This window comes from Bubalus bubalis, chromosome 2 (assembly GCF_019923935.1).
Source record: "Bubalus bubalis isolate 160015118507 breed Murrah chromosome 2, NDDB_SH_1, whole genome shotgun sequence".
Lineage (NCBI taxonomy): Eukaryota > Metazoa > Chordata > Mammalia > Artiodactyla > Bovidae > Bubalus > Bubalus bubalis.
This window is the reverse complement of record NC_059158.1, coordinates 41,192,739-41,220,195: the sequence shown is the minus strand read 5'-3', so window position 1 is coordinate 41,220,195 and position 27,457 is coordinate 41,192,739. Positions and strand designations below refer to the sequence as shown.

The window sequence follows — 27,457 nt, the reverse complement described above, 5'->3', positions numbered from 1 at the left end:
TGCAGTCTGACATCTGTAATCTTTCTATAAAAAGCAATTTGTTATTTATTTAGTTTATTTTGGTTGTGCTGAGTCTTTCCTTGCTGCCTGCAGACTTTCTCTAGTTGCGGTGAGTGGGGGCTCCTCTCTAGTTTCGGTGCTCAGCCTTCTCATTGCGGTGGCTTCTCTTGCTGTGGAGCATGGGCTCTAGAGCATGTGGGCTTCAGTAGTTGTGGTGCGTGGGCTCTGTTGTTCCGTGGCATGTAGGATCCTGCTGGACCAGGGATCGAACATTCCTCTGCATTGGCAGCTGAATTCCTATTCACTGTGCCACCAGGGAAGTCCCTTACATCTGTAATCTCAAAACTGCATCTGCAGCAGACTTTGAAGTCCCTGAGAGAGAGAGAGAGAGAGAGAGACAGACAGACAGACAGATAGACAGAGACAGAGAGAAATGGAGAGAAACCAGGTGGACAGAAAAAAGCAGAAAGGGAAGAGAAAAAGGCAATAACTGATGGGGAGCCAGTGAGAGACAGAGACTCAACTTCACTTAAAAGTTTGGGGCCTCCTCAAGAGTGAGGAATTGCTTCATTCAGCTCCTGTGCAACCTATGTAAAGGAACTTGCTTAAGGGGAACCTAGACCAGTGGCCCCAGATTCCTGCCATGAGCCAGTTACCCCTGAGGCAGAGCCTCCTGATCCTTCTACTCTGCTTGTCTGTGACCTTTGACCCCAACAAAGAAAGCCCAGAGTGGGTGTGGGGTTCCGCTGCCCCGGTCCCTTCACACACGCTGTTCAAGGCTTCTAAATCCTACCTGCCCTCTTTAGAGCTTGACTCAAGTTTCACCGCCTGCACGAAGCTGCCTATGTATACGTCAATCCCTTTCCCTCAATACAGCTTTACGTGCCCATGACTTACTCCCCCCCAGGCCCCCTCCCTCCCACCAGCATAGGACCTGACTCTTCTCCTTCCAGCCTCCAGCCTCCTTCTCTCCTACCTTGAGGCCTCACCTGGACAAATCCTTATCCATCAAAATCCTTATCAACTGACTTACCTGACCTTCAGTGACAGATAAAAGTATTCCAGTGAACGAGCATCTTACTTGAGCATCTACTACATCCTAGGGAGGGATTCCCAAGTGGCGCTGGTAGTAAAGAGCCTGCCTGCCAACGCAGGAGACCTAAGAGACCTGGGTTTGATCCCTGGGTTGGGAAGATTCCCTGGAGGAGGGCACGGCCACCCACTCAGACTTGACTGAAGTGACTTAGCCCTGATGAATATGCTGGGGAGCTGGGAGCAGTGTGGACCGAGGCACAGGGTGACTTAACATTCACATGCATGAGCCCAGCACGTCATCAGGCCACATAAAGTATGTGCTTGAGGTGTGAAGGGGGGCTTTAGGGAGGATCTCAGAGGAGGTGGCCTCTAAGGTGAGGGAGGTAGAAGTATCAGCTAGGCAAGGGGGTGGGGGAATCGGGGAGGTTTGGGGCAAAGGGTGGAAGCATGGGCAAGAATCTGGAATTCCAGGAACCGTGGGTAGTTCAGAAAGGTTGACATGGACCATGATGGGATGTGGAAGTGAGGGGGCGAAGGATGGACACGTCTTGAAAGGCCATAAGAGCCACGTGGGGAGCTGATTCCCTGGTGCGTATGTTAAAGGGGTGGAGAAATGTTGAGGAGGAAAAAGAGGCTGGGGGCCAGCTGAGGCTGGGAGGCGGGGGAGAGGAGGGTGGAGGAGCAGTAGGAGGGATAGCTCAGCTGCTCCTGCTCCTTCAGACAGCGAGATCCTGGACCGCCCTGAGTAACCGCCCCCAAGTCAAAAAGTAGAACCTAGAAAGGCTGCAGAAGACTTTCCACAGTTGAGTGGAGAATTGAAGGAGATGAGAGTGTGTGGACAGCTCCAGGAAGGACATTCATTCCAGCCCGAGGGAGCAAAAAGGGCAAAGGCCCCGAGTGAGACGTGTTGGAGGCTACAGGTCGGGGGTGGGGATGATGAGGTCCGAGAGGCCAGCACAGATCAGATCAGATCAGCCAGGGCTCCTTCACTGGCCACGGTGGATTTTCTCCAGGGGTGATCGGGAGTCGTGGGAGAGTTCTGAGCAGGGAGTGAGCGTGTTCAGCAGCCCAGTGCCCCCTCACCTCTCTGTCCCCAAGGCCAGAGCACCATGGAGAGTGGACTCGGAGTGACCCGGAAAGGACGGAAGCTAGGCTCCAGCCGGCGGCGGCAGATGCGAGAGCCAGCTGATGGCCAGGATGTGCTGGTGGCCCCCGAGCCAGAGTCCTGGTCCTCCCAGTCAGCTGAAGAACTGCAGAGCTTCCTCCAGGACTGCGGTGCCGAGGAGAGGGGCTTTGTCACTCGAGAGGATCTGGCGGTGAGCCCAAGGCCCTATCCCATCCCCTGGATCCCTTTGCTTCTCCTTCTGAGACTCCCCTTCCAGGAAGGCAGACCGTCCCTGCTCTTTTCCCTTTCTCTCACCTCAAATTTGCTTTTAGGAAAGGCTAGGGATTTATTTATACTAAGGTGGGAATGACTGATCAGGTTTTGTATTACCCTCTTCCAGAAACACTTGCATTTTAATAAAGGAAAGGTTTTAAGTCAAAGAAAGAACTTGCAGATGGTATAATTTTAAGCCCATTGAGCAGGGAAGTTTATCTTGGGGAGCAGTCAGGGCCCTGGAAATAAAACCCTGTTAATGTCAGCAAACTTCAGTGAAACAGATCAGCCAATGTTGTACATGCCAATAAGGAATCTTCGGCTGTGACCTAGACTGAGATTGGCTGATTTTTTTTTGCTTGTTTTTTTCTTCATTTTCTACAAAGGGTCCTATGTGAGTTGTTGGCATCTCACTGGACCTGCTGTCTCCTCCTGATTTTGTTCCATGCTCTAGACTTTGACCTTTTTCCATCAAAACTGACCCTTCCTATCTGTATTCTACCCTCAGAGCCACAAAAAAAGTACAAATGGCTGATGTTAAATTATAATTTTCAAAATGGTAAAGAAAAAAGACTTTTGAGTAAATATAAAATCAATACTTATCAAAGAGCTAGCTAATTCATCATTATTATTATTATCAGTCAGTGAGGGACTCAGTATGATGTTATGACAGGCTCAAGGAGCATTTGAGAAGCTGCAAGTATTTATGGGCAATTTGGGCTTCCATTGTAGCTCAGTTGGTAAAGAATCTGCCTGCAGTGCAGGAAATCCAGGTTTGATTTTGGGTCAGGAAGATCCCCTGGAGAAAGAAATGGCAACCCACTTCAGTATTCTTGCCTGGAGAATCCCCATGGACAGAGGAGCCTGGCAGGCTACAGCCCAGGGGGTCACAAGAGTTGGACACGACTTAGGGACTGAACCACCACCACCACCATAGGCAATTTGACAGAAGAGTGTGAGGATAAGTTTGCTGAGTTCATTTTTGAAAATGACTAATGTCCTACAGGCCACAAATCCTTGGGGTTGTCTGTACTACTAGACAAACTTATTTTCAATTCTCCTGGACAAAATCTACAAGTTAACAAGTAACTTCAATATGTCGGACTTTTCAAGGTAAACAATGAGATGAACTCAGTGCATTCCTCTTGTCTAGACAAGGCTTGGGTAGTCTTTACTCCCATATAATATTGAAAGGGTGTGCTGTGTACCTTTTCACTTTATTTCCAAGTGTCCAGTAATTTCCTGTGATCATAAATAATCTCCAAAGTTTACTCTTGACATAAAAAAGGCTGATTTCATTCGGTTTGGCTTGATCACTTCTGTAAGCTCTGCAAATCTGAAATTTTGAACTATTGAGCTATTTTAGCTTCTCTCCAGAAGTTTTCATATGGAAGCTTAAGTTGAAATTGTAAAACCTCTGAAATTGGCTTTTCTATCTAGAGTGACCTTCTCTCCCTGTTTGCCTGCATTGGAGGGTTACCTGGGATGTGGGACTTTCAGTATTAAAACTGAGAAAGTCTTGGGCAAACTTAAACCAGCTGGCTTCCCTACTTCTATGGAAACCAAGCACAAGACTCTCTCCACTAGTTTTCACCTGCATATGTGAGGGACTTCTCTTCTTGAGGTTCTCAATTTTTCTAAGGTCCCTCTCCTGCCCAAAAGTAACCTTTCACGTTACCTGTTTTCAGGCCAGCTTTGCGGGCATTGCGTCCAAGGGCGCTCCTTACAGCGGACTTGTCACACCTGATTAAATGAGAATCACCCTTTAAATCAAAATCTGGTTAAACAGTTGATCTATCCGACTGTATCCCAGTAAAAAGGAGGACAGATTCTTACTGAACCTGTTGTAAATAACTATAGTGCCAGAGAAAGGAAGGAGATTCAGGAAAAGTATTGGTTTCTGAGTCAGGAAGGGATCAGTGAGATTCAAATACCACTTAAAATATTAAACTTCAGTTTGAAAGTGAAGTAAAAGTGTTAGTCGCTCACTCATGTCTGACTCTTTGTGACCCCATGGACTGTAGCCCGCCGGGCTCCTCTGTCCATGGGGATTCTCCGGGCAAGAATACTCTAGTGGGTAGTCATTCCCTTCTCCAGGGGATCTTCCCGACCGAGGAATTGAACCCAGGTCTCCTGCATTGCACGCAGATTCTTTACCATCTAAGTCACCAGGGAAGCCCAAATTTCAGTTTACAAAAGCATACTCTCCTAAACTGGGCTTCCCTGGTGGCTCAGAGGTTAAAGTGTCTGCCTGCAATGCGGGAGACCTGGGTTCGATCCCTGGGTCGGGAAGATCCCCTGGAGAAGGAAATGGCAACCCACTCCAGTATTCTTGTCTGGAGAATCCCATGGACGGAGGAGCCTGGTGGGCTACAGTCCATGGGGTTGCAAAGAGTCAGACACGACTGAGCGACTTCACTTCACGTCACTTCAAGAAGCCAGAGAGAGGACTTCCTCATAATATCCATAAAAGTAAAGCAATAAAAAATAGTACTGGCACTTCCTTGGTGGTCCAGTGGTTAAGAATCCACCTTGCAATGCAGGGGATGCAGGTTCGATCCCTGGTTGGGGCATTAGATCCCACATGTCAAATGGCAACTAAGCCAGAATGCCGCAACTACTGAGCTTGTGCACCATAACTTGAGAGTCCAAGTGCCGTAACTAAGACCCAAACCAGCCAAATAAGCAAAACAATAGTAATAACCATACCAACTATATTCCCAACAAATAACCGTAAATCAATTTTCTTCAACCATCGATTTCGTTCCATGTGATTAATTCTTGATCCACTGGATCTTGGGTAAGCTGGCTGCTTCTGGACTGAAAAGAGTTCTAGCAACTGTAATCCACTGGCTCAGTCTGAAGGTTGGCTACTGTCAGCTTAGAACCCTGTACCCAAGCGAAGCAGCAATAGTTAATAGAACCTGATAGAGTCCTTTTCCAAACGGCTTTGACGCTGCACTTTGTGGAAGACACAAACTGAGCTGGTTTGTAACCAAGCCTTCAGCGTAGGTTGGAAAGGGTAGGAAAGCAGAAATGTGTTTAGTAATGAGACTCAAAGCCTGGGGCTTGTTTTTTTTTTGCATTTTTTATTGGCGTAGAGTTGCTTTACCATGTTATCTTAGTTACTGCTGTACAGCATCGTGAATCAGTCGATGTTCACCTATATCCCCTCCCTCTTGAGCTTCCCTCCCACCCACCCATTCCACCCCTCTAGGCCATCACAGAGCAGCAAGTTGAGCTCCCTGTGCTATATAGCAGCTTCCCGCAATCTTTTTACAGTAACCTAATAGCGTCAGAATGGAAGAGAGTAAAATGTTCTGTTGGGATACAGTATATAACTATTTCATGAAGTTTGATCAGTATTTCCCCTAAAGAACATAGTTTGCATAGCAAAGACACTGAGAAATCTCTAGGGCCTTTCCCTAAAGCGTGCAATTTATGAAGTATTTATACAAAGGCTTTTTACCTATGTAAACTTAGCCTAGGAAAGGCTGGATATCTCTTCTGATCTGACAGTTCTTCCCATGATGCTCTTATAATAGTGATGAGGTATTTAACAAATAAAGAGAATGATATCTTGACATTTTTATTTTTTCTTCTAAATTTAGAATCTGATGTTGGGAAGGCAAACCCAAAGAGGTATCAGAGAAGGTAGGGCACTAGATTAAGATACAATCATGGGATCCTGAGAAATAGTATTTGGTTTCCTATATAATCAGTGACAATAAAATAAAGCATTTTGAAATAAACATAGAAGAAGGCAACACTTTTGCTGTTTAGTCTCTAAGTTGTGTCTGACTCTTTGTGACCCCCTGGACTGTAGCCCGCCAGATGCCTCTGTCCATGGGATTTCCCAGCCAAGAATACTGGAGTGGGTTGCCGTATCTTTCTGCAGGGCATCTCCTACATTGGCAGGAGGATTCTTTACTGCTGGGTCACAAGAGAAGTCCAACTCTATAAGAAGGCAATACTATTGCAAGGTTATTTAGCTCTTTTATATGGAAAGTGGCTTTGCTTTCTGTTTTTATGAAAATTAAAACACAACTGAGCCAAAACAAAGCAGAGAAAATTGTTATGCTGAGACATGGAAACAGTTATCTGGGCAACTTACACAGAAGACTAATAGTAACCCTCTTTTAACCCTTGCCTGGAGCTCTAAGACCAGTTTATCATTTTAATAGAGATGGAGCCAAATTCTAGTTTTGCATTAATATAACATGTGGCAAAGTTTCACAAGTTTTATTTCTTTATTTATAAACCCATCAAAACTGAGCCAAATTTATCAAAATGTTAACATAAACTTTATAGCCTATTTTCAGACTCAGGTATTATAAAATCAAGACAAATAAGATTCCCTTTCAACAAACCCTCTATAATCCCCTATATCCATTCAGATTTTGCCAGATACTTTAAAACAAAACCACCTCCTTTATCTCCTGGAGAGCAAAAGCACATCCCATTTTCCTTGCAGACACAGTTGTTCTTCTGCCACTCCTGTTTCTAGTATCAAGTAAAACACTGTAGTGATTATAACTTTTAACAAAGTAATCAGCTTTTATTTCCCAGAAAAAAATGGATGGGTAAAAAACTGAGAACTGTCTTAGACAGCATTTTAGTAAACAGCAAGGCTCACAAATACACATAACACAACTTTCTACAGTCGTACATATGCCTTGCACAACTTTAAAAAATTGTGACAGAGAATATACGTAACAAAAATTTGCCATAGAATGTATCCTTGTATTATATAAATATAAGTTGGGGGAAATACAGACTGCTATTATTTATCTTTTGTAAACAAAAATTATTAAACCAATCTAATTGATCAAAGATTCACCTTAATTATCTGAATCTGACTCCTTTAAAGTTTTCTGAGTTAGCTAGTTCTCATAAGAGGAACTTTTTTTTTTAAGTCCAGCACATTTAAAGCCTTAGGAGTTTGGTTTCATTATTTTCTGTGACTTTGAGGGCCATTAGATTTATATAGACACTTTTTTGTCTCTACAAACCAATCCACCCAGAGCCTCTGTAAGGGACGTAGTACTCTAAATCATTAATACCCAGGTATAGAAAAATGCTCACACTCACAATGAGAGTTAAGGGCCTTTCTGAATTACAGTCTGGTTTCTTTTCTACAACTCCAACCACAGTTCAAAAGTAAACACAGAAACACAAAAACTCCAGTTCAGATTTCAAAGAGCTATTCTCCTCCCCAGTGGGCACAAAATTCTTAACTGATTTGAGGTCATTCACGGAAAAACAAACACACCACCACCAACAAAAGATTAGCAAACCAGATTTTCCACTGTGTCTCAACCGACAGACACTAGGTCTCCATCATGTATCCCATGGAGATCTCCAAATAGTCAGTCCGTAAAACAGAATTCCCCATCGTGGCTACCGCTAAAACCAAAAGCAGAAAATCTGTAAAATCAAATACATAAAAACTGGAGAAACAGAATCAGCAAGCAAAGTTCTATCACACTTGGGATTCCCTTCAAGAGCCAAGGAAAGAAGTGCCCAAGACTTCCCTGATGGTCCAGGGGTTAAGATTCCATGTTCCCAGTGCAGGGGGCCTGGGTTCCATTCCTGGTCAGGGAACTAGATCCCACATGCCACAACTAAGACCCAGCACAGCCAAACAAATAAGTTAAAAAAAAAAAAAAAATATATATATATATATATATACACACACACACACACATATATATATATATAAAGTGCCTGTGTTCCCAGAGCCCATTTAGGGCTTTTCTAACAACACAGTTTACTGGGTTATGACAGCTGAGTCCACTGGGGCATCTCCATGGAACCTCCAAAACTGCTAAAGCAGAATTTCCAAGAAGATAAAAATCATGACCCTTAGACAAAAATAAAATGAATCTATACCAGAGATTTTATTTAACTCATTTATTAATGGGAGATGTTCTGAATGGTTGAAAGAGCATTTGAAAAGTGGGATAACTTCACAGAGAAATGTTACAATCAGGTTGTTGAGGTAGATTGCTTAAAGCTGGTTAATGTACAACAGGTCATAAATCTTTGGGATTATCTTGTTCCATCAGGCAAAAGTTATTTACACCTCTCTTGAACAGAATCTACAAGTTAACGTGTGACTTCATTTAGTCTGGGATCTCTAATCAGTACCATGAGACAAAGTGCATTCATAGAATCTAGAAGATGCTTGGGTGGCCTTGGCCCCTGTAGAATACCAAAAGGGTGTGCTGTCCACTTTGGGGACTTATTTTCCAGTGTTAGGTAATTTTCAAATAGTGATAAACACGTGGGAAAGATTGGCTACTGTCCTTTATTACAGTCCTAACAGGATGAGACTCAGAAGAGGTAGGTTTTGATGCTGGATGAAGGAATAGAAAAACTGAGGATGAAGTTCAAGGCTCTGCTAGAGTCCAAGAGACTCAAGGACCGGTCTTGAGGTCAGGTTGAGGGTTGGACTCCAAAAATGGGGAGAGGGGAGGTGGGGGTGGCTGAAGATAAACACCTCTCCTTTTCTGAGAGTGGCCCAGAGCCTTCCCTGGTAGGAACATCACCCAACTTACCTCTATCGTTGCAGGCAGCCAAGTTCAGCTTCCTGAGCAGCGAGGATGAGCTGGAGATGATCTTTGACTGGGTGGATGTGGAGCGGAAGGGACGCCTCTCCCTTGAAGAGTTCAGCTCCGGGCTCAGTATGTCTGTCCTGGGAGGGCCTCCCGAAGGGTGTGCCAAGCACGAGGCGAGGCTGAGCAGACAGGAAAGGTCGCAGTGACCCATCACAGAACCTTCACGACACCCCTGAGGGCAGTTCTGGGTGTGGATGACATATGAATGACCGCAGAGATGAGAATGCTAAGCCTCTCATGGGAGGCTCTCAACTGAGTGGGAAGCCAGTTGGTTCAAGGCAGAGCTGAGACTTAAGACTCTAGCCCAGGAGACCTCACTCCCTTTCCAACAAGAGCAAATCATTGCTAGGGGTGGGCGGGGTGTCCCCTGAGCATTCCCCTCCTCCAGAGAGGCCTCCAGGATTGCCTTCAGATGCCTCCCTTATCTTCTCCCCAGTAAAAACTTTCCCTTGAGCAGGAGGTTAGACACCCCCTGTTCTTGAGACCACAGGCCTTGTTTCTGCCTGGAGAAGGTCACATTCTGGCTTTGGTTAAAGGAATATGAGGCTCCAGGGAGCAGCAGAGGGTGATATTTAGTGGGTGGAGGCTCCCCAGACCCTTAGCCCCCACTGGGCAGGGCAGCTCCAACACGGGCTTCTTAAGACAGGCCTAGAAGGACCTGGAGACATCAAAGCTGGAAATACACAATATTCCAGCTGAGCTCGATGGGGAGGACCTTTGGTCCAGGGAATGGAAGGAGTGGTGTCCTTGTAGAGACTCTAAAAAGGATTGTCAGCCTTTAATGTAGCCAAAGCCACCCCTAGTTCTCGGGTCTGCTGAGTCTCCAAGTGTTTGGGAGACAACAGAAAGGGGAGGCCAGGAATCTGCATTTATAGGTTGGGCCCTCCCAAGAGATGGTTGCTCTGGCCCTGGTGATTGAGAAGCTGGGAGCAGGGAGGGGAAATTAGGGCCTGGAATCAGGGGTGCAGCAGACAGAACACTGTTGCCCATGTGGCCCCAAGGGGCCATCTTCACATCTGTGTCCAGTTGTGTCCACTATCGGGAAGACTTCCCAATGCCTACAAAACAAAATTCAACTCCCTTCCCAGGGCCTACCGGCCAGCATTACTGAGACCCTTCCACCTCTTAGGCTCACTCAGTACCACTCACCTCCTCCAGCCTGCCAATCTAGTTCCTACATCAGGGCCTTTGCATGTGCTGTTCTTGCAACCTGGAATACGCTTCCTGAGAAAACCACATCACTTGCTCCTTCCTTTTAGTCACATCTCAGTTCCAGTGTCACTTCCTCAGGACCCTCCTGACCACCCTCTCTAAAGTAGATCCTGTCTAGTCTCTCAAAGGAAATTACCCTGTTCCTTCCTTTAGCTCACTTGGAAATTTTATTTATTTATTAAATGTGTCCTTTTCAGTATTCATAGAATGTCGGCTCCACCAGGGCAGAGATTTGGGCCAATTTTTCCCCAGCACGTAACAGATGCTCAATGATTATCCTTTGACCCAGTGAAAAGAATGTGTTGGCCACAGTGGAGCTGCTGTGTGACTTCTAGCAAATCTCTTGGCCTCTCTGAGCCTCAGATGCTCATGTGTAAAATGGGCACAGGGTCTACCTTGAGTAGTCCCTGGTTGACGTGAGGAGTATATGACCCTGGCCCTGTATAAATGTGACTGACACAGATAAAACCATTTCCCCAAGGGCTGGAGCAGGGCAAGGTGGGAAGTCAAGCGATGGAGCCCAACCCCACTCTGCTCCTTTCTGTCCCTCTTTGTTCTGCAGAGAACATCTTTGGCTCCAGCTCGAGCACCCACAGGCTCCACAGAAAGAGGCCACTGCTCTCCAAGCGAGGATCTGTAACCACCAGCTTCCCGGTGGTGGAGGAGGCCAACAGTGAGGAGAAGGAGGCGTTCTTTGCCTTCATGGAGCAACTAGGAGCCAGCAACTCACTGCCTGAGTAAGGCCAGCAGGGTTGGGGGTGCGGGGGGAGGCACCGCCTGTCAGAGGGGACGAGCACTGGCCCAGACGCAGGATCAAACGGGAGCTGCCAGGTAGCGTTGGGCGGATATCCTGCTTTGGCCACTTATTGGCTGTGCGACTGCAGGCAAGTAGCCTAACCCCTTACCTGCGTTTCCCTGGCTGCAGGGTGAGCAGAAGAATTGCTGTGGGATTAAACGAAGCCCGGCATGGAGAAAGCCTACCTACTGGGAGTCCATCCCACTCAAGCCCTCCCTCCCTGTTCTGCCCTATAAGGTCACTCCCCAGAAAGATTGGCAAGTTGAAGGATCAGCTCCCTAAAGGGACCCATGATCTTTTTTCTTTCTTTCTTTTGGCCCCTTGGCGTGGCATATGGGATCTTATCTCCCCAATGATCGAACCTGAGCCCCCTGCATTGGAAGTGCAGAGTCTTAACCATTGGGCTTCTTGGGAAGTCCCAGGACCCACATTCACAAAAATACAAACCTCCCAAGGGTGCCTTTTCCCCAAAAGAGAGTCCCCCAGTGGAGTGATTTCAGATGTGGTGATGCTCTGAGTTGGGCAGGCTTAGAGACAGGAGGGCTTGGAGACAGTCTTGGGCTCTGGGATTTTTGGGGTTCACTCATGCTTAGAGAGTCGGAGAAGGCAATGGCAACCCACTCTAGTACTCTTGCCTGGAAAATCCCTTGGACGGAGGGGCCTGGTGGGCTGCAGTCCATGGGGTCGCTAGGAGTTGGGCACGACTGAGCGACTTCACTTTCACTTTTCACTTTCATGCATTGGAGAAGGAAATGGCAACCCACTCCAGTGTTCTTGCCTGGAGAATCCCAGGGACGGGGGAGCCTGGTGGGCGGCTATCTATGGGGTCGCACAGAGTCGGATACGACTGAAGCGACTTAGCAGCAGCATGCTTAGAGAAAGGGACCCTGCCTAAAAATACCCATAGCACACCCCTCCAGGTCCCACTGGCTCTGTTAGAACTAGCAAGGGAATCACCGTCGCCCATCTGCCCAGGTTTTCCCAAGTTCCCCTGCCCCACAGGGCTCTGAGGACAAGCTCTCAGAGGGTGGGGCAGGCGCTGTAGGCAGGCAGGGTGGGACTGGGATACAGGTTGGCAGGGGAGCTGTGGTGGTAAGTGATTTACCTACTTGGCAGCTTGGCCTGGGCTCAGCCCTCAGGCATCTGTCTTCACGACTTAATTAAATCCATGTGAAAGCAGCATTTATTGAATGCCAACTCAGTGCCAGACCCCAGGCTGATGCTCTCCACTGGCTGTGCCTCATTCTCCAGTGGCCATGTTACAAATAAGCTCAGAGAAGTTGTGGGACTTGCTAAAGTTCACGCAGCCACAGAATGGGAGAAGAGAGAAGGCAGATGGAAGCTCTGGGCCATCAGACTCCCAGATCCCCCCGCCCCACAATGAATCACCAAACCGTAGAGAGACAACAGGATGTGGGGATTCGTGAAGGGATAAGGGCACAACTGGGAGAGGTTCCTGGAGGAGGGGGCACTTGAGCTGCACCTTGCAGAGTGTAAGGAGATTTTTGTGACCCAGCTGCCACAGTCTCTTGGAGTGTGGCCATTAGAACCTAGGAGTGGGCTTCCCTCTGCCTCCTGGTCCCACTCAAGGGTGATCTCTGGCCGTCCTCCCCTCCCAGGCAGGCGGAAATCTGGCAGCTATGGAGAAAGCTGCGGCAGGAGGAGCCCCAGCTGGCAGGCAACCTGGAGGGCTTTCTGGCCAAGATGAACAGTCGCCTACAGGAGGCACGGGCCGACAAGGAGGTTCTGGAGCTGACTCTGAGGAAGTGAGTTGGGGCCGGGTTGGCACACAGTGGATGCTCTTTACATTAGTTGAATCTTTTTTATTTTTGGCTGTGCTAATGGCAGCATGTGGGATCTCAGTTCCCCGACCAGGGATTGAACCCGCACCCCCTGCAGTGGAAACGCAGAGTCTTAACCATTGGACCACCAGGAAAATCCCTTAGTTGAATCTTAAGTGAATTTTCTCAGCTCCAGAAGAATGGAGGCCAGGGGTTCACAGAAGAGCCTGGGAGCTGGATGGGCAGAGCTGAGCTAGAAGAAGGGGTAACTAAGGGAATCTATTGGGAAGGACAGAGTGAAGCCTTCAGCCAGAGGGGATGGGCCAGTGTGTCCTGGTGCAGGGTCACTGGGACACCTAACTCCAGGGCACCACTCACGTAGACTGCCATGCATGTGGTGATCCTGGGATTGGCATGGGCTCAGCCCTGCCAGGGAGTCTGTGCTTGGGGGTGGGGGTGGATAGGAGGATGGTGACAGCAGGAAGTGGGGACAGAGTGATTGGGGACTGTGAGACAGGAACCAACATCCCGATGATGGTTACTGAGTCAGCAGGATGGACTCAGATGATCCATATCTATCAAGGGCCTTTGTCAAGGTCAGGAGCTGTTACTGGGATGACAGTTCCCAGGGTGACAGGGGTCAGTGACCGCTGACAGAGTGAGCCGAGCAGTAGGGTAGGCTCTAAACACGGGCCCAGACCGCCCCGGCCAGCAGCAGGGTAGCAGGGTGCTGCCTGACCCATCCCACTGCTTCCAGGAGGGACACTGATCACCACCGCAAGGTCCAGCAGCTCTATGAGGAGATGGAGCAGCAGATACAGCGGGAGAAGCAGCAGCTGCAGGCCGAGGTGAGCCCCCCAGCCCCAGCCGGCCTCTCCCCCAGCCCTGGATCCCTCTGCTGCCCGCGCAGTGAGCCCAGGTCTGGCCAGCGTGGGGCAGTGGGAGGCCACTGCGAGCAGATCGTCTCATCCCCCCCAGCATCGGAGAGATGGTTTGCTCAGACAGACTGGGTGGGGAGTGCTCACTGCTGCCAGCTCTCGGGGGTCCCCCAGGGCCACTCCTCCCACTCTCTGGGCCTCTGTCTCCTTGTTGCCTGGGCCAGGGAAGTTGTCCTGAGACCCCCCTCCTTGTGGACACATCCTGGACCGGGCACCCCAGGCCTGGGTGGAGGTGGCACGCGGAGAGGGCCAACCCAGGCCGGCTGAATCTTGGACTCGGCCACACAGGGGGAGCTGAGACCTCTCTGCTCCCCAGAGCGACTCCCGGGGCCTGGCCCTCAGCTCCCAGATGCAGGAGGTGCTGGAGGCCAAGGAGCGCGAGGTGCAGCGGCTGACCGAGGGCCAGAGGGAGGTGAGTGAGAAGGGCTCCCCTGGAAGCCCAGTTTCTGAGGATTTGTGGACTCTGATACCCACCTCTGGAGGGTTCACTGGGCTGCTGGGCTCCTGCATCAGAGGTGGCTCCCCAAGGAAAGCGATGTCTCTGGCCCTTTTTCTGAGACGAGGCCAGGTAAGGGCAGTGGCAGCCCTGGGACATGAATCAGAAGGTCCAGGCTCAATTTCCTGCTGTTTCAATTAAAAGCCCCACGAATCTCAGGAAAGAGCGTTGCTTGTCTTGGCCTTAGTTTCTCCATCTGTAAAATGGGAATAGCTACATCTACTGCAGCTCCCTGGCTAGTTGTGTCAAAAGAGGTAATAAATGGGAAAGCCTTTTGAAGCCAGAAAGCACCAGGCAAACATGAAGTCTCAACATTGGAGAGGCTTGGTAATAAGGTGGGGCTCAGCTCTCATCTCTGCTGTCAGCTGAATGAGCTTGGGCAGGATTTTAACCTCTCTGAGCCTTGGTTTCCTCATCAGAGAAATGGAGATCAGAACTTTTACCTTAGAAGGCTGCTGTGATGATTAGATATACTGTATTTGAGGGCCTAAGATGATGCCTGGAATGTAATAGGTGCTTTATATTGACTTGGCCAAAAAGTGTGTTTGGGTTTTTTTCTTAACATCTTATGGTAAAACCCGAACAAACTTTTTAGCCAGCCCAATACCTCATAGTTGCTATCTCTGAACCTGACCTAGCTTCCTCTTAGGTCAACCTAATACCTGCTACCCCAACACCCCAGGTCTCATAACCTGTTATCACTTCCGGCTGGCCTTATGGCTAAGCCTTTGGGTCTGAGACACAGCCCCATTGTCTCTTCCTTCCTCAACTTTCAGGCCACTGGCCTTAGTAAAATCACCATGTGTTGTAACCAGGACAACCAGCATCCCTTCATCACTGGACCAGGTTCCCACAGCCTTCCCTCCTGGTTCTGCTACCTGGTGTCACCCTCCTGATACAGGAGGTGTGATCTCCCAGGAGCCTCTGTAGTAGCTGCCCGTTGGAGACTGAAAGTGAAGTGAGTCATTCAGTCGTGTCCAACTCTCTGCGACCCCGTGGACTATATAGTCCGTGGAATTCTCCAGGCCAGAATACTGGAGTGGGCAGCCTTTCCCTTCTCCAGGGGATCTTCCCAACCCAGGGATTGAACCCCAGGTATCCTGCATTGCAGGGTTCTTTACCAGCCGAACCACAGGGGAAGCCCTTGTAGACTTGGAGCCTTGGAGGCTGAGGCAGGCCCCTTTTGGTGATAGAGGAGGTTGGACTTCCCACACAGGACCATTCTGTCCTGTCCCCTTTGGGTGTGAAGCCTCTCCCCCCAAAGCCATTCATTCCTCCATCCAACCACTGTTTATGGTGCGTCCACTATGTGCCAGGCACCACGCTAGCTCCCAGGGAACATAACAGACACATATCTCCTGCCTGTGGGGTTATTGTCTAGTCAGGGAGATAGGTGATAAACTAAATAAGCAAGTAAAGTCTATAACTTATTAGATAGTGAAAGTGCTAAGGAGAATAAAGTAAAACAGGGCAGAAGGGTAGGAGGGTTTTGAGAGGAGGGGTCAAGGAAGCCTCACTTAAGATGATGACTTTGGAGTAAAGGCCTGAAGGAGGCAAGGAGTGGGCCCTGTGGTATCTGAGGGAAGAGCAGTCCAGGCAGAGGGCACAGTGAGTGCAAAGGCCCTGAGGTGGGCATGACGCGCTGTGCGTGTTCAAGGACCAGTAAAGGGGCCTGGGGGCTGGAACAGACTGAGGGGGCAGGGAGCAGGGTTGTGAGAGAGGCAGCCAGAGATGTAATGGGGGTGGGGTGGGGGCAGACTGCAGGTCCGGGAGGCTGTCGTGGGGACCTTGCCTTCCATTCGGCATGGTCAAGCAGCTCTCCATCTCCCTGTTTTGTGACCGGCCATTGGACCAGGAGCTCCTTAGTGACCACACAGGCTCAGAGATGAGCAGCCAGTGCAGAGCACTGAGCAGAGGAGGGTGTGGCCCCTGGTGCTGCTAGCTGCCTGTACTTCTTACGCAGATCCCCCCTCCCTTCCCTACCCTGCCAATTCCAATGTCTCTCCCGGGTGGGAGGTAATGGAGCTAATTAGGCCAATGAGAGGGTAACACCCGATCCTATGTTTTAAGCTGGGTCTCCAGGAGCCTGGAGTCTGTACCCCACCATGGTCTTGGGAGGCTATTTAGTCCCCCTGAAGGGCAACTGGGCTTCTCTCCCCATCACCCGCCACCTCCTGCAGCTGGAGGCCCAGCTCCACCGTCTCAGCAGCACACACCAGGAGGCCAGCTCGGAGAACCGGCAGCTTCGGGAGGCCGAGCAGGACCTGGCTGGGCGGCTGGAAGAGGTGCGGGGGCAGCTGCAGGTGACCCGGGGGCACCTGGATGCTGCCAGGGGCCGCGTGTCTTGGCAGATGGAGGAGGAACCCAGGCAAGTAGCTGCCATCCCCGGGCTGGGCTGCAGACGGAGGGCTTCCTGCAAGAGGGGAGAAAGGGTTTGAGTTCTCAGAGACTCTGCTCAGCCTTCAGAGCTCACCGTGCAAGTGAAAAGTGAATGTTAGTTGCTCAGTCGTGTCCGACTTTCTCTGTGACCCCATGGACTGTAGCCCACCAGGCGCCTCTGTCCATGGGATTCTCCGGGCAAGAATACTTGGAGTGTGTAGTCATTTCCTTCTCAAGGGGATCTTCCCAACTCAGGGATCGAACCAGGGTCTCCCGCATTGCAGACTGTCTGAGCCACCGGGGAAGCCACACACAGACTCCCTCCTTAAACCTCACAAGAACCTCACCGGGCTGGGATTGTCATGCCTGTTTCTCAGACAAGGGGGCAGAGGGGGGAAAATCACATGCCCGGACACACACGACTCACACAACTGGGATTCAGGCACACACACACACACACACACACACACACACACACACACAGAGGCTAGCGCAGTCCTGGATCCTTGGCAGAGTGGGTTGGGCTGGAATAGTGGGAAGGCTTCCTGGAGGAGGTGAGGCTCCACATGGGCCTTGAAGGATGAGCAGGATTGGATGAGGAGAGGGGTGGGGATTGAGTGCTGGGTGAGAAGTCCTGTGGAAGGGAAGACCTAAGGGAGGGCCAGCTGTGAGGTGTGCACCTGCTGCTGAAGGATGCAGACAGGATGGGTGTGATAGCTACCTGCCCCTCCCTGACCCTAGCTTCCTGCACCCTTCCTAGTGTCCCCGGAACAGGTGAGGAGAAGGCTCCAGATGCTCAGGCAGCCTCCTCCGAGGAGGCTCCCCTGCCTGGACTGTTTGGGGACAACGATGACTGGGACCAGCTCCTCAGCGGCATCGGCAGCACCCCCCTCCATGCCCTGCAGCTCTCCTGGAGCCCGCCCCCAACCCCGAAAGCCTCCTCAGGCCCCCCGACGCCCCGAGTGGTCAGGCAGATCTCCATCTCAGAGCCACATGCTCTTCTGTTTGCTCAGGAGCCCTCTTCAGATCCAGGGGGCTCTCCAAGGAGCCCCCCTGGGGCACCTTCTGGGGCCGAGGAAGAGAAAGGAGCAAACCCAGATGGGCCGGACATGAGCCCCCCAGAGCAGACCGGAGAGCCCCCCAGCCCGGAAGCTAAGGAAGAGTCAGGGCTTGGCCCCGGGGTCCACTTCCCCTGGGGTCTCCCAGGGGTTTCAGCTGGGGAGCCAGGGAGCCTGGTGGCAGCTGCCCTCAAGGTTCTTGTTCCTTTGGAGGATGGGCCCCCTCCTCAAGTGACCTCGCCCCCTCCTCAGGCCTCAGCTGGGCCCAGCACACAGCTCCAGACCTCATACCCGGATGACGAGGGCCCTGGCCCTGGGCCGGTCCCACCCAAGCCGCCCCGGCAGAGAGAGGCCCTCCATCGGGACCCCCATTCTGCTGGCTCTGAGCCAAGGCTGGGGTCCTCAGGAGCTGGAGCCCTCCTGGTGGGGCTGGATGAGCCCTCCCAGGGCCTGGTGCCTGAGGGTCCGGCTCCCATGCATGGATCAGAGTTGGGCAAGTGGAGCCCAGATGCACAAGAGGGCTGTTCACGGGAGCTGCAGGAGGCTCATGGCTGGGTCCCCGGGCTGTCAGCTCTCCTCCCCCAGAGCCTGGAAGAGGAGCCCAGGGCTGAGGAAAGGAAAGCAGTGGACCAGGGAGGGTGGAAGTTCAGGTCAGAGCTCACCTTCGAGGCTCGTGGCCTGAAACCCGAGCACTCAGAACTCCCCCAGCTCGATCCCCAGCCCATGCCCCGCCCACCTGACAGAGCGCAGGCTGAGGTTGAAGCAGAAGCCCCGGCTCCCAGGAAACCATCAGAGGGCTTTCCCCCCATGGGGGCTCAGCCTGGGGATGGAGCAGGGCCCCCAGAGCCCACACAAACCCTTCCCACCAGGGCTGAGCTGGAAGCCCAACCCAGGTCCCGGCCTACAACTGCCCACACAGAAGGAGAACAAGCCCCCTCTAAGTCCAGGGAGCCAAGGGCAGAGAACAGGCCTGAAGATTCAAGAATGGACTCTGGAGGTCCGGGGCTGACCCCATTCCCCAGGGACTGCGCGGCCAATGAACCTTTGGCTGACCCTGATTACGCCTTCCACGTCATCTTCCTGGGAGACTCGAACGTGGGCAAAACCTCCTTCCTGCACCTGCTGCACCAGAACAGCTTCGCCACTGGGCTGACAGCGACTGTGGGTAAGAGCCACTTGCAGAGGATGGCAGGGGAGAGAGGGGAGAGCTGGGGGACCGGGCTGGCGAGCTGGAGCAGGCCCAGAGCAAACCATCCCCGAGCAAGCTGTAGGTTCTGCCCTCGCCACAGGCCCTGCGTTAGATGTTATTTTATACCCGCGTAACCTGGCTATTTTACTAATCATCTCTAATTATAGGTATTTTGCTTTCTCTGCATTGATCTGATTAGCTAATAACATGCCACGTTAACAAAGCACCTACAATTTAGGTGGCAGCACCAGCCGATGGTGAAAACAAGGCGGTCTCCACCCACATGGCCCCTGGGCAGGCCACCTCAGGGACCCCGCTGCTTGAATTTGCCCAAGACCAGCCCTAGGCCGGCCAGCCAGCCAGGCTCTGGCAGGAAGCTACGTTGGGCAAGTTGAATATTTTACACAGAATGTATTTGTAGAGTGGGGTAAGTTAGGAACACCGGTGCCTGAGTTCAGAATCCAGTTCTGCCACTTACTAATGATATGAACTTGGAGCAAATTATTCAAGCCCTCTGAGCATAATGGGGGCAACCGAAGTGCTGACCTCTGAAAGGGGCTGTAAGAATTAGATCAGTTAATACATATCAAGGTCTTAGAATACTATCTGGTACGTATTAAGTGCTCAGTTAGTATTAGTTATTTTTATGGTTGTTATTATTATAAGTACTTTTGATAATGTCCAATCCAGTGGCTTTTGCAAATGAAATGTCCTAAAGCGCAAAGCCTCCTCTCCCTAACATTGGGATATGTGGTCACTCGTGTAAAGCCATAGAAAAAAGCTCGTGGGAATGTTCGGCTTGGGGTAAAAATGGAGGGATCTGCGTCTTTGTGTCTGTCTAGGTACATGCTAACTGGGCCCCAGTGGTAGACCAGTGGGTAAAGTTCTCAAACTTTACCTAGGAGACTCCCTTACCCCCTCACCCAGGACAGCTTCTCGAACTTTTCTCTGCCTGAGAAGCCTCACCTGGGGAGCCAGTTAAAAATGCAGTGTTTTCAGGAACAGGGGACCCACAGGAGGTCTGTTCTGATGTTGAACAGGGTCACAGGGTCTGCAAGGCCACCATCATTAATCACGCAAGCCAGGGGTCCCCAACCTCCAGGATCTAATGTCTGATGATCTAAGGTGGAGTTGATGTAATAACAGTGGAAATAAAGGGTACAATAGATGCAATGTACTTGAATCACCCCCAGACCACCACCCGCCCCCACCACCCTAGTCCATGGAAACATTGTCTTCCATGAAACCGGTCATTGGTCTCAAAAAGTGTGAGGACTGCTGACCTAGGCTGCTGGTTACTGACCACGGGCAATGCACCAGGCACTTGCCTTATTCTGTGCCAGGGCCCCCTCATGCCTATGAGCCTCTCCCATTGTCATGTGGTAAGAAGTTTCCATGAAATTCAATAGAGAAAATACAAGTTGCGTGATTGTAAAAAGACAAGGCAAGCCTGCATGCACTGCTAGTCAGCCGGGAGGAGTGTGTGTGTGTGAAAGTGGCTCAGTTGTGTCCAATTCTTTGCGACCCCATGAACTATACAGTCCCTGGAATTCTCCAAGCCAGAATACTGGAGTGGGTAGCCGTTCCCTTCTCCAAGTGATTTTCCCAACCCTGGGATCAAACCCAGGTCTCCCACATTGCAGGCCGATTTTTTACCAGCTGAGCCAGCAGGGAAGCCCTGATATCCAATCTGTCCCACACTTAGCTGTGGTTTGGTGCCCCCAGTGATCATCATCCATTGGGCTTACCTGTCACTGGGGATGATTCCAGCTTCCTCAGTTGTAATCTCCCCACTCAGCATCACCCTCCTCTGTTCCCACCCCGCTTTCTCGCCTGTCTGCCTTGGAGAACAGGGCTGGTGGAGGACCAGAGCCAGAGCCAATTGAATTATAGCTGACTGCGCATTTTTGTGAGGTTTCTCTGCAGCTATCCCCATTTTACACATGAGGAAAACAGAACTGAAGTCCTGGTGAACTTTTGGGCCCTATCTGGGCACCAAAGTTCATACCTGGGGCCACCTGCCTTCAAAGCACAGGCCCTCACCCTAGAGGCTCTATGCTTTTATACGCTCAGTGCTGCCCGCTCCCTGGGGTTGTTTATGTAAAACAGCAGATTTCTTGGGAAGCAGAAGACATTATAGTTCTGACAGTTTATGTGGTTTAAGTTGTAACATGTGGGGATACGTGGCTAGACTGAGGGTGGGCGATGGGCAGGGAGGAGGAAGGTGGGAGTAATGGAAGTTACTAAATGCAAAGAATAATCATGAGGGTTGCTCTATAGACCATGCTGCGGATGTTTACGCAGAGACTGGATATCATCACAGCGGGTGGGACTGGGTAACCGCAGAAGTTTCTGCAAACCCTGGGCTTCCTTAGACCTTCAGGAAAGGGGGCAGTAAAGAGAAATGGATGCTGCAGATAGACTTCTGCTGAGGTCAGGACTTCCTGGCTGCCACTTCCCCCAGTCTCCTCTGGGGAGCACAGATGGGGGCGTCTGTGGCTTGTCACCACCAGGGGCAGAAGTAAGAGCTTGTGGGGGTCACCATGTGTCACCTTGAGGAAGGTCTCTACTGGCTCAGGGATCATGTGAGGAGTTGCCTCTTTCCTGAGCTGGTTGGCGCCCCATGGTGGGCTCAGCAGGGACAAAACAGCCCCTCTCCGTCACCCCCATCCCACTCACCCCCATCCCTGGGAACTGGGGGTTGGCAGGAAGTTGCTCCCCAAAGATTCCAAGCCTCCCGGGGATTTCACTAGTACGTCCACATTTCCAGGGATAAGAGGGGTCTGGAACCATGACCCAGGGAAGGATTGGTCTGTGAAATTTTTAGGAGGTGGAGGTTCAGAAAGATGAGAATTCATAGTAGATAATAAAAATGACCACTTCCCAAGCAGCCCCTAGACATTGGACCAGACCTTGAACGTAAGTTATTCAATCCTCCCAATCACCCAGTGACATGGGTCTTTTTAAATCGCCACCTTGCAGATGAGAAAGGAAGGCTCAGAGGGGTGAAGTGACTCACACAGGCAGTAGAGCAGCAGAAGGTGGACAGCTCAGAGCCCAACCGGTCCTCCTTGAAGCCGGCACTCCCTTCACCCACCCAGGTTGCCTGTCTGCCCTGCTGTCTGGGTAGAGAATAAAGATGCATGCAATAATTAGGAATGAAACAAGAAGTATTATTAAAAAATAAATGAACGAAACTGATTTTCCTGAGTAGCCTGAGGACTAAACATTGCCATGTAGTTGAGAAGACAGGTATTTTCATAGAGGTGAAAACAAAGGGTGCCTCGTGTCAGCCAGCTGTCAGGGTGGGAGTGCAGTGGGAGCTGGGTAGGCAAAACAGGATGCTCTTCTCGGAGGATGGGGACCCTCAAGTGCGGATGGGGTTTGAAGAGCAGAAGGGAAGCCCGGCTGCCAAAAGTTCCCACCCCTCATGGCTGGTACTGGGAGCAGGTGTATATTCAGGCAGGCGTCAGCTCCAAGTCCTGGATGGTAACTTGAAAGTAGGCTTGACTCTCATCTGTGTGTCCTAGGAGTGGATTTTCGAGTCAAAAACCTGCTGGTGGACAACAAGCGCTTTGCACTGCAGCTCTGGGACACAGCTGGCCAGGAGAGGTAATGGATGCTGTCGACATTAGTGGCCGAGCCTGGACTGCAGAGCAGTGGAGCCCAGCCCCGACCCGAGTCCTACCAAGTGCAAATGCAGCTTGTACCCGCTGAGGATTCAGGAGGTGGGGGATGGAGAGATGAGCCCAGGCCCAGGGCAGGAGACAGGAGAGCGCACCCAGAGGTCCCCTCAGCCCAACACGGCCCTCAGGGCACAGCTACTCAATCACTTTTTTTTTTTTTTGGCCACACCTTGTGGCTTGTGAGATCTTAGTTCCCCAACCAGGGATTGAACCTATGCCCCCGTGAAGTGGAGGCTTGGACTCCCAGCCACTGGTCCTCCAGGGAAGTCCTCTCAGCTATCCTTCTGAAAATATTAGCTTTCGACTTTCTAGCTAAGCAGTAGCGATCAAAAGCTGAAAAGGGACATCATCTATGACCCAGAAGTTCTACTTCTAGAAATCCATTCTACTGATAAATTCATACTATATTATCCAAAGGCCCAAGATTGTTCACAGCAATAGTGTTTATATTATGAAACACTGGATGCCTCCTCAGCACCATCAGTAGTGGGCCAGTTAAATAAATTAGAGTCTCTTCACACAATAGAATATAATGAAGCCGGAGAAAAGATGGAGGATCCTCTTTATGTATCTTTGTGACCCCAAGGACTGTAGCCCTCGGGGCTCCTCTGTCCATGGAATTCTCCAGGCAAGAATAATGGAGTGGGTAGCCATTCCCTCCTCCAGAGGATCTTCCCAATCCAGGGATTGAACCTGGATCTTTGGCCTTGCAGGCAGGTTCTTTACCATCTGAGCCACCAGGAAAGTCACCCTTTATGTACCAATAGGGAAATATCTCTAAGACATTTTATTATCTGGAGAAAACAAAGAACAGAGTATTGAATATTAGTGAGTACAGTGTTTTACATTGTTTTTGCTTAAACAGTGTGTGTATGGGTGTGTGGGTGTGTGTGTGTGTGTGTGTGTGTGTATGAGTATATATATGCATTTTTGTATATGCATGAAATATCCCTGGGAGACTATTTGAATAATGGGTAACTCTGGTTGCCTCTGGGGAGGAGGGCTGGGTAGCTGCAGGATGAAGGTAGAGTTGCCTGAGAGAGACTTTTCATTAGATGCCCTGTGGTACCTTTTGAAATCTGAGCCATGAGGACTGTTAACCTATTCAACAATAAGCACACTGGAAGAAGGAAAATACATGCACACCCCCTCTGGGAAGCAGTTAGAAGCCTATGTAGCAGCTGAGGCCTAGAGAGGCCGGAGCCTGGGGTCAGGGTGCCTGGCATCACTGGCGCGGACTGTCTGGGCAGGTACCACAGCGTGACCCGGCAGCTGCTCCGCAAGGCTGATGGCGTGGTGCTCATGTACGACATCACCTCCCAGGAGAGCTTTGTCCACGTGCGCTACTGGCTGGACTGTCTCCGGGTGAGCTGCTGGCTGCAGTGTGCAGTCAAGAGGGAACTTGTGTCTTTCCCACTCCTTTTTTTGTCCCAGGATTACAAAGGACACAATGGACATGTGGGTGACAATCTGCTGAGGGCATGTGGCTGGATGGGCTGGGAGCGTAGTAGTACAAAGAAGCCACAACCACATAGTACGGTCTCCAAAACAAACTGCTTCCTGTTTCCTTCCTGTGACTGTTTCTCTCCTATGCACCAAAGCTCTGTGATGTATTCTTAACACCTGGGGATAATGCAAGTCTAGTGCCACTCTAGATGATCACTCCTTTGTCCATATATGTCTAGTCCTTTCCCCCACATATGTATTTGATATACGTAAGAATGAAATTCATATGCTGAAATTCTAGAGCACGTACTAGCACAGAAGAGGGATATGAAGAAAGACATGTTGTCTTCTCTCTAGAAGTTTCTGGTCTAGTTGAAGAGATGCCAAGGAAGGAGAATAAAGTAATATTTGAGGGAAACTGGGTTCTGATGAGACCTGGGTTTGAATCCCAACTACCCCATCCTAACTCTGTAACCTCGAACAAGTGACTTAAACTCTCTGAATTCAATTGCCCAACTTTTCTCACAGAGGAGTTGTGAGGATTAACGTTTATAACTGCTTTCAGCACAGTACCTGGTATATAGTGAACTCTCCATTAACAGAAGCTATTATTATTATCATCCATAAAACAGTTAGGAGATGAGTCAAGGCAGCCCGTGTAATCTAACGCTAGGCTGTTCAGCACAGGCAGGAAACGACAGGCCTGGGCAGGAGCAATCCAGGAAGGCTTCCGAGGGGAGGTGACTTTGAGGTTGGCCTTGGAGAGTGGGTGACATGTTTGCAGGCTGAGAGGAGGGGTAGGTTTGCTGCAGATGGAAGGGAATGCATCAGAGGTGGGAAGAGCATGGAGTGGGTGTGATATAGAAAGTGGGCTGTGTGTGTAGGGTGGGGAGAGGCACAGGGTCAGCTTTTCCTGGAGGGCGGGGTCAGATCCACCCAGGGCCTGGCTCACAGCAGGTGCCCGACACGTGTGGCTGAGGGAACATGTTCTGTGTGCAGGATGCAGAATCTGATGACGTGGTCATCCTTCTCTTGGGAAACAAGACGGACTGTGAGGAGTATCGGCAAGTGTCCACTGAGGCTGGGCAGCAACTGGCCCAGGTGAGCAGCTGGACATCTGGCGGGTAGTGAATAGGTCACCCTGGGCCGGGCCACAGAGAACAATGGGCTCCTGCCCCTGCTCATCAGAGACTAACAGCCTTCCACCCACCCGGGCCCAAGACCCGGACATGAGACGGCAACAGAGAGCAGGACATTGAACCTTACTGTTGCATTAGCAAATCCCCACAGTGTCCTGACCTACATAAAAAGTACCTTCAGAGTAAAAAGCTTTTCAGGCTTCACTTAAAATTCCCAGTCAAATCTTCATTTTATCTCTGGTCTCTAATTAACTTAACATTCCTTCTAATTTATTCTATCTTAAGACCCAAATTCTTCCCTGGAAAGATTGCATCAAAGCCCCACCACCAGACAGGGGAGCATGGATACAATTTATTTTTGAGTAGAGTTGAACTACGTTCCAGAAAATCTGGAGAATAATTAAGATGGAAAAAAGTCTCACTCCCCACCCTACCTCTGACACCACCCCTCTTGACATTTCCATATCGTATTTCCTTCCCATTTCTTCTCTCATTTCTCCTAACCATGAGGTCATCACTGTGGCTTCTGGTTGGTGGGAATTTTTTCCTCTTAAAAGTCATAGCTCACCGCCTTTGACAGGAACTCCTCTAGCAATTTATCCTAAGGAAAGAGTCAGAAATAATAGTTCCTAAGAGAAGAACGTAATAGATCCTGTGTATAATTGAACGTGTTTGTATGAGAATGTTCTTTATGAGAACACTTGGCAACATTTGGTGGTTAATTTGTGGAGCTTCATGCAAAAAGGTAGCATTTGCCATTAAGAATCCTGTTCTGAAAAATATTTAAGGTTGTGGAGGAAATGCTTATAATATAATGTTAAGTCAGAAAAATAGCCATGTCTCTGGGGACAGGTTAGGTTGAATCATATGAGATTGCTGATATTTGACTGTTTGGCATCTATCAGAGCAGCAATTTCATACAGTTTAACCTAACAGTATAATGATATTTAGCCCACACTCCACACCCCCAATAATAAAGGGTCATATAAAAGAGAATGGAAATATTGGATTGGCCAAAAAGTTCATTCCGTTCTTTTCTAAAGAAGCTTTGGTCAACTCAACATATATTCAAACACTAACAAAAGTGGCTTATAATTTGCACTTACATTTTTCACTAAAAAAATTTATTTACTTATTTATTTATATTTGGCTGTGCTGGGTCCTCATTGCTGAGCAGGCTTTCTCCAGTTGCGGCAAGTGGGGCTACTCTCCAGTTGCGGTGGGCTGGCTTCTCACTGCAGTGGTTTGTCTTGTTGCAGACCATGTGCTCTAGGGAGCCTGAGCTCAGAAACTGTGGCTCCTGGACTCTAGAGCACAACCTGTATAGTTACGGCACACAGGCTTAGTTGCATGGCATGTGGGATCTTCCCAGATCTGGGATGGAACCTGTGTCTCCTGCCTTAGTAGGCAGATTCGTTATCACTGAGCCGGCAGGGAAGCCCTGTACTTACAAATTTTTATGCTATATTTCCCAATATTTCCCCCAATTCAATACTTCTGAAATTGAAAACATTATATATATATATATATATATATATATATATATATATACACACAAACAACAAATGACTTTAAAGAGCTTCTCAGGTGGCACAGTGGTAAATCCATGTGCAATGCAGGAGGCGCAAGAGACACAGCTTCCATCTCTGGGTCAGGAAGATCCCCTGGAGTAGGAAATGGCATCCTGTTCCAGTATTCTTGCCTGGAAAATTCCATGGACAAAGGAGTCTGATGGGCTGCAGTCCATGGGGTCACAAAGAGTCAGACACGACTGAGCAAACACAGACAACAACTTAAAAATATCCCCAAGGACATTTCTCCTAATTGGAATACGGGCTTCCCATTACTCTGAAGGCTGTGGGGTGTTTCTGGGTGGCGTCTTTGACACCTTGGCCAGCCAAAATGGAGAGACAGTAGGCAGAGGGGCAAGGCTGGGGACCATGGAGACGGGGAGACAGAGACAGGCTGCCTTGCCCCTTGGGGTTGGCTTGGGGATGTACTGGATGGGACTCTGTCTGATGGTCGGGTCTTCGGTGGTGGGGGCTGCCACCTGGACTCTCGGGAGTCTCCTCCACGGCACCTGTACCCCCATCTATCTGGCTGCAGGAGCTGGGGGTCTCCTTTGGAGAGTGCAGCGCTGCGCTGGGTCACAACATCCTGGAGCCCATGGTGCACCTGGCCCGGTGAGTGCCGCCCTACCCCTCCCCGCCCAGAACCTCCTGGACAGCCTTTAGCTGACTCCTGCGGGAGGGGAGGCCCATCTGAGGAAGCACCTGAGAAAGCACAGGGCTCAGAAGCCTGGGG

At 50.1% G+C, this 27,457-nt stretch overlaps 1 protein-coding gene and 1 long non-coding RNA gene across 2 annotated transcripts in view; one reads left to right on the top strand and one right to left on the bottom strand.

Moving 5' to 3' along the window:
• Positions 1-248: 248 nt before the first annotated feature.
• Positions 249-27,457, top strand: part of RAB44 (RAB44, member RAS oncogene family) — a 30,377-nt gene continuing 3,168 nt past the window's right edge. The window contains exons 1-12 of the mRNA XM_006050410.3: positions 249-2,351; positions 8,988-9,099; positions 10,808-10,982; positions 12,661-12,807; positions 13,580-13,670; positions 14,077-14,172; positions 16,437-16,624; positions 17,396-18,858; positions 22,413-22,494; positions 23,819-23,933; positions 25,014-25,115; positions 27,260-27,336. Coding sequence (XP_006050472.3) covers positions 2,145-2,351; positions 8,988-9,099; positions 10,808-10,982; positions 12,661-12,807; positions 13,580-13,670; positions 14,077-14,172; positions 16,437-16,624; positions 17,396-18,858; positions 22,413-22,494; positions 23,819-23,933; positions 25,014-25,115; positions 27,260-27,336 — 2,855 coding nt within the window. The 5' untranslated portion in view covers positions 249-2,144. The remainder of the gene's footprint in view (positions 2,352-8,987; positions 9,100-10,807; positions 10,983-12,660; positions 12,808-13,579; positions 13,671-14,076; positions 14,173-16,436; positions 16,625-17,395; positions 18,859-22,412; positions 22,495-23,818; positions 23,934-25,013; positions 25,116-27,259; positions 27,337-27,457) is intronic.
• Positions 2,784-9,104, bottom strand: LOC123330119. The gene is made up of 3 exons (XR_006545784.1): positions 8,974-9,104; positions 4,092-4,156; positions 2,784-3,212 (listed from the first exon to the last, which is right to left on the bottom strand). It is a non-coding gene; the product is annotated as an uncharacterized LOC123330119 (long non-coding RNA).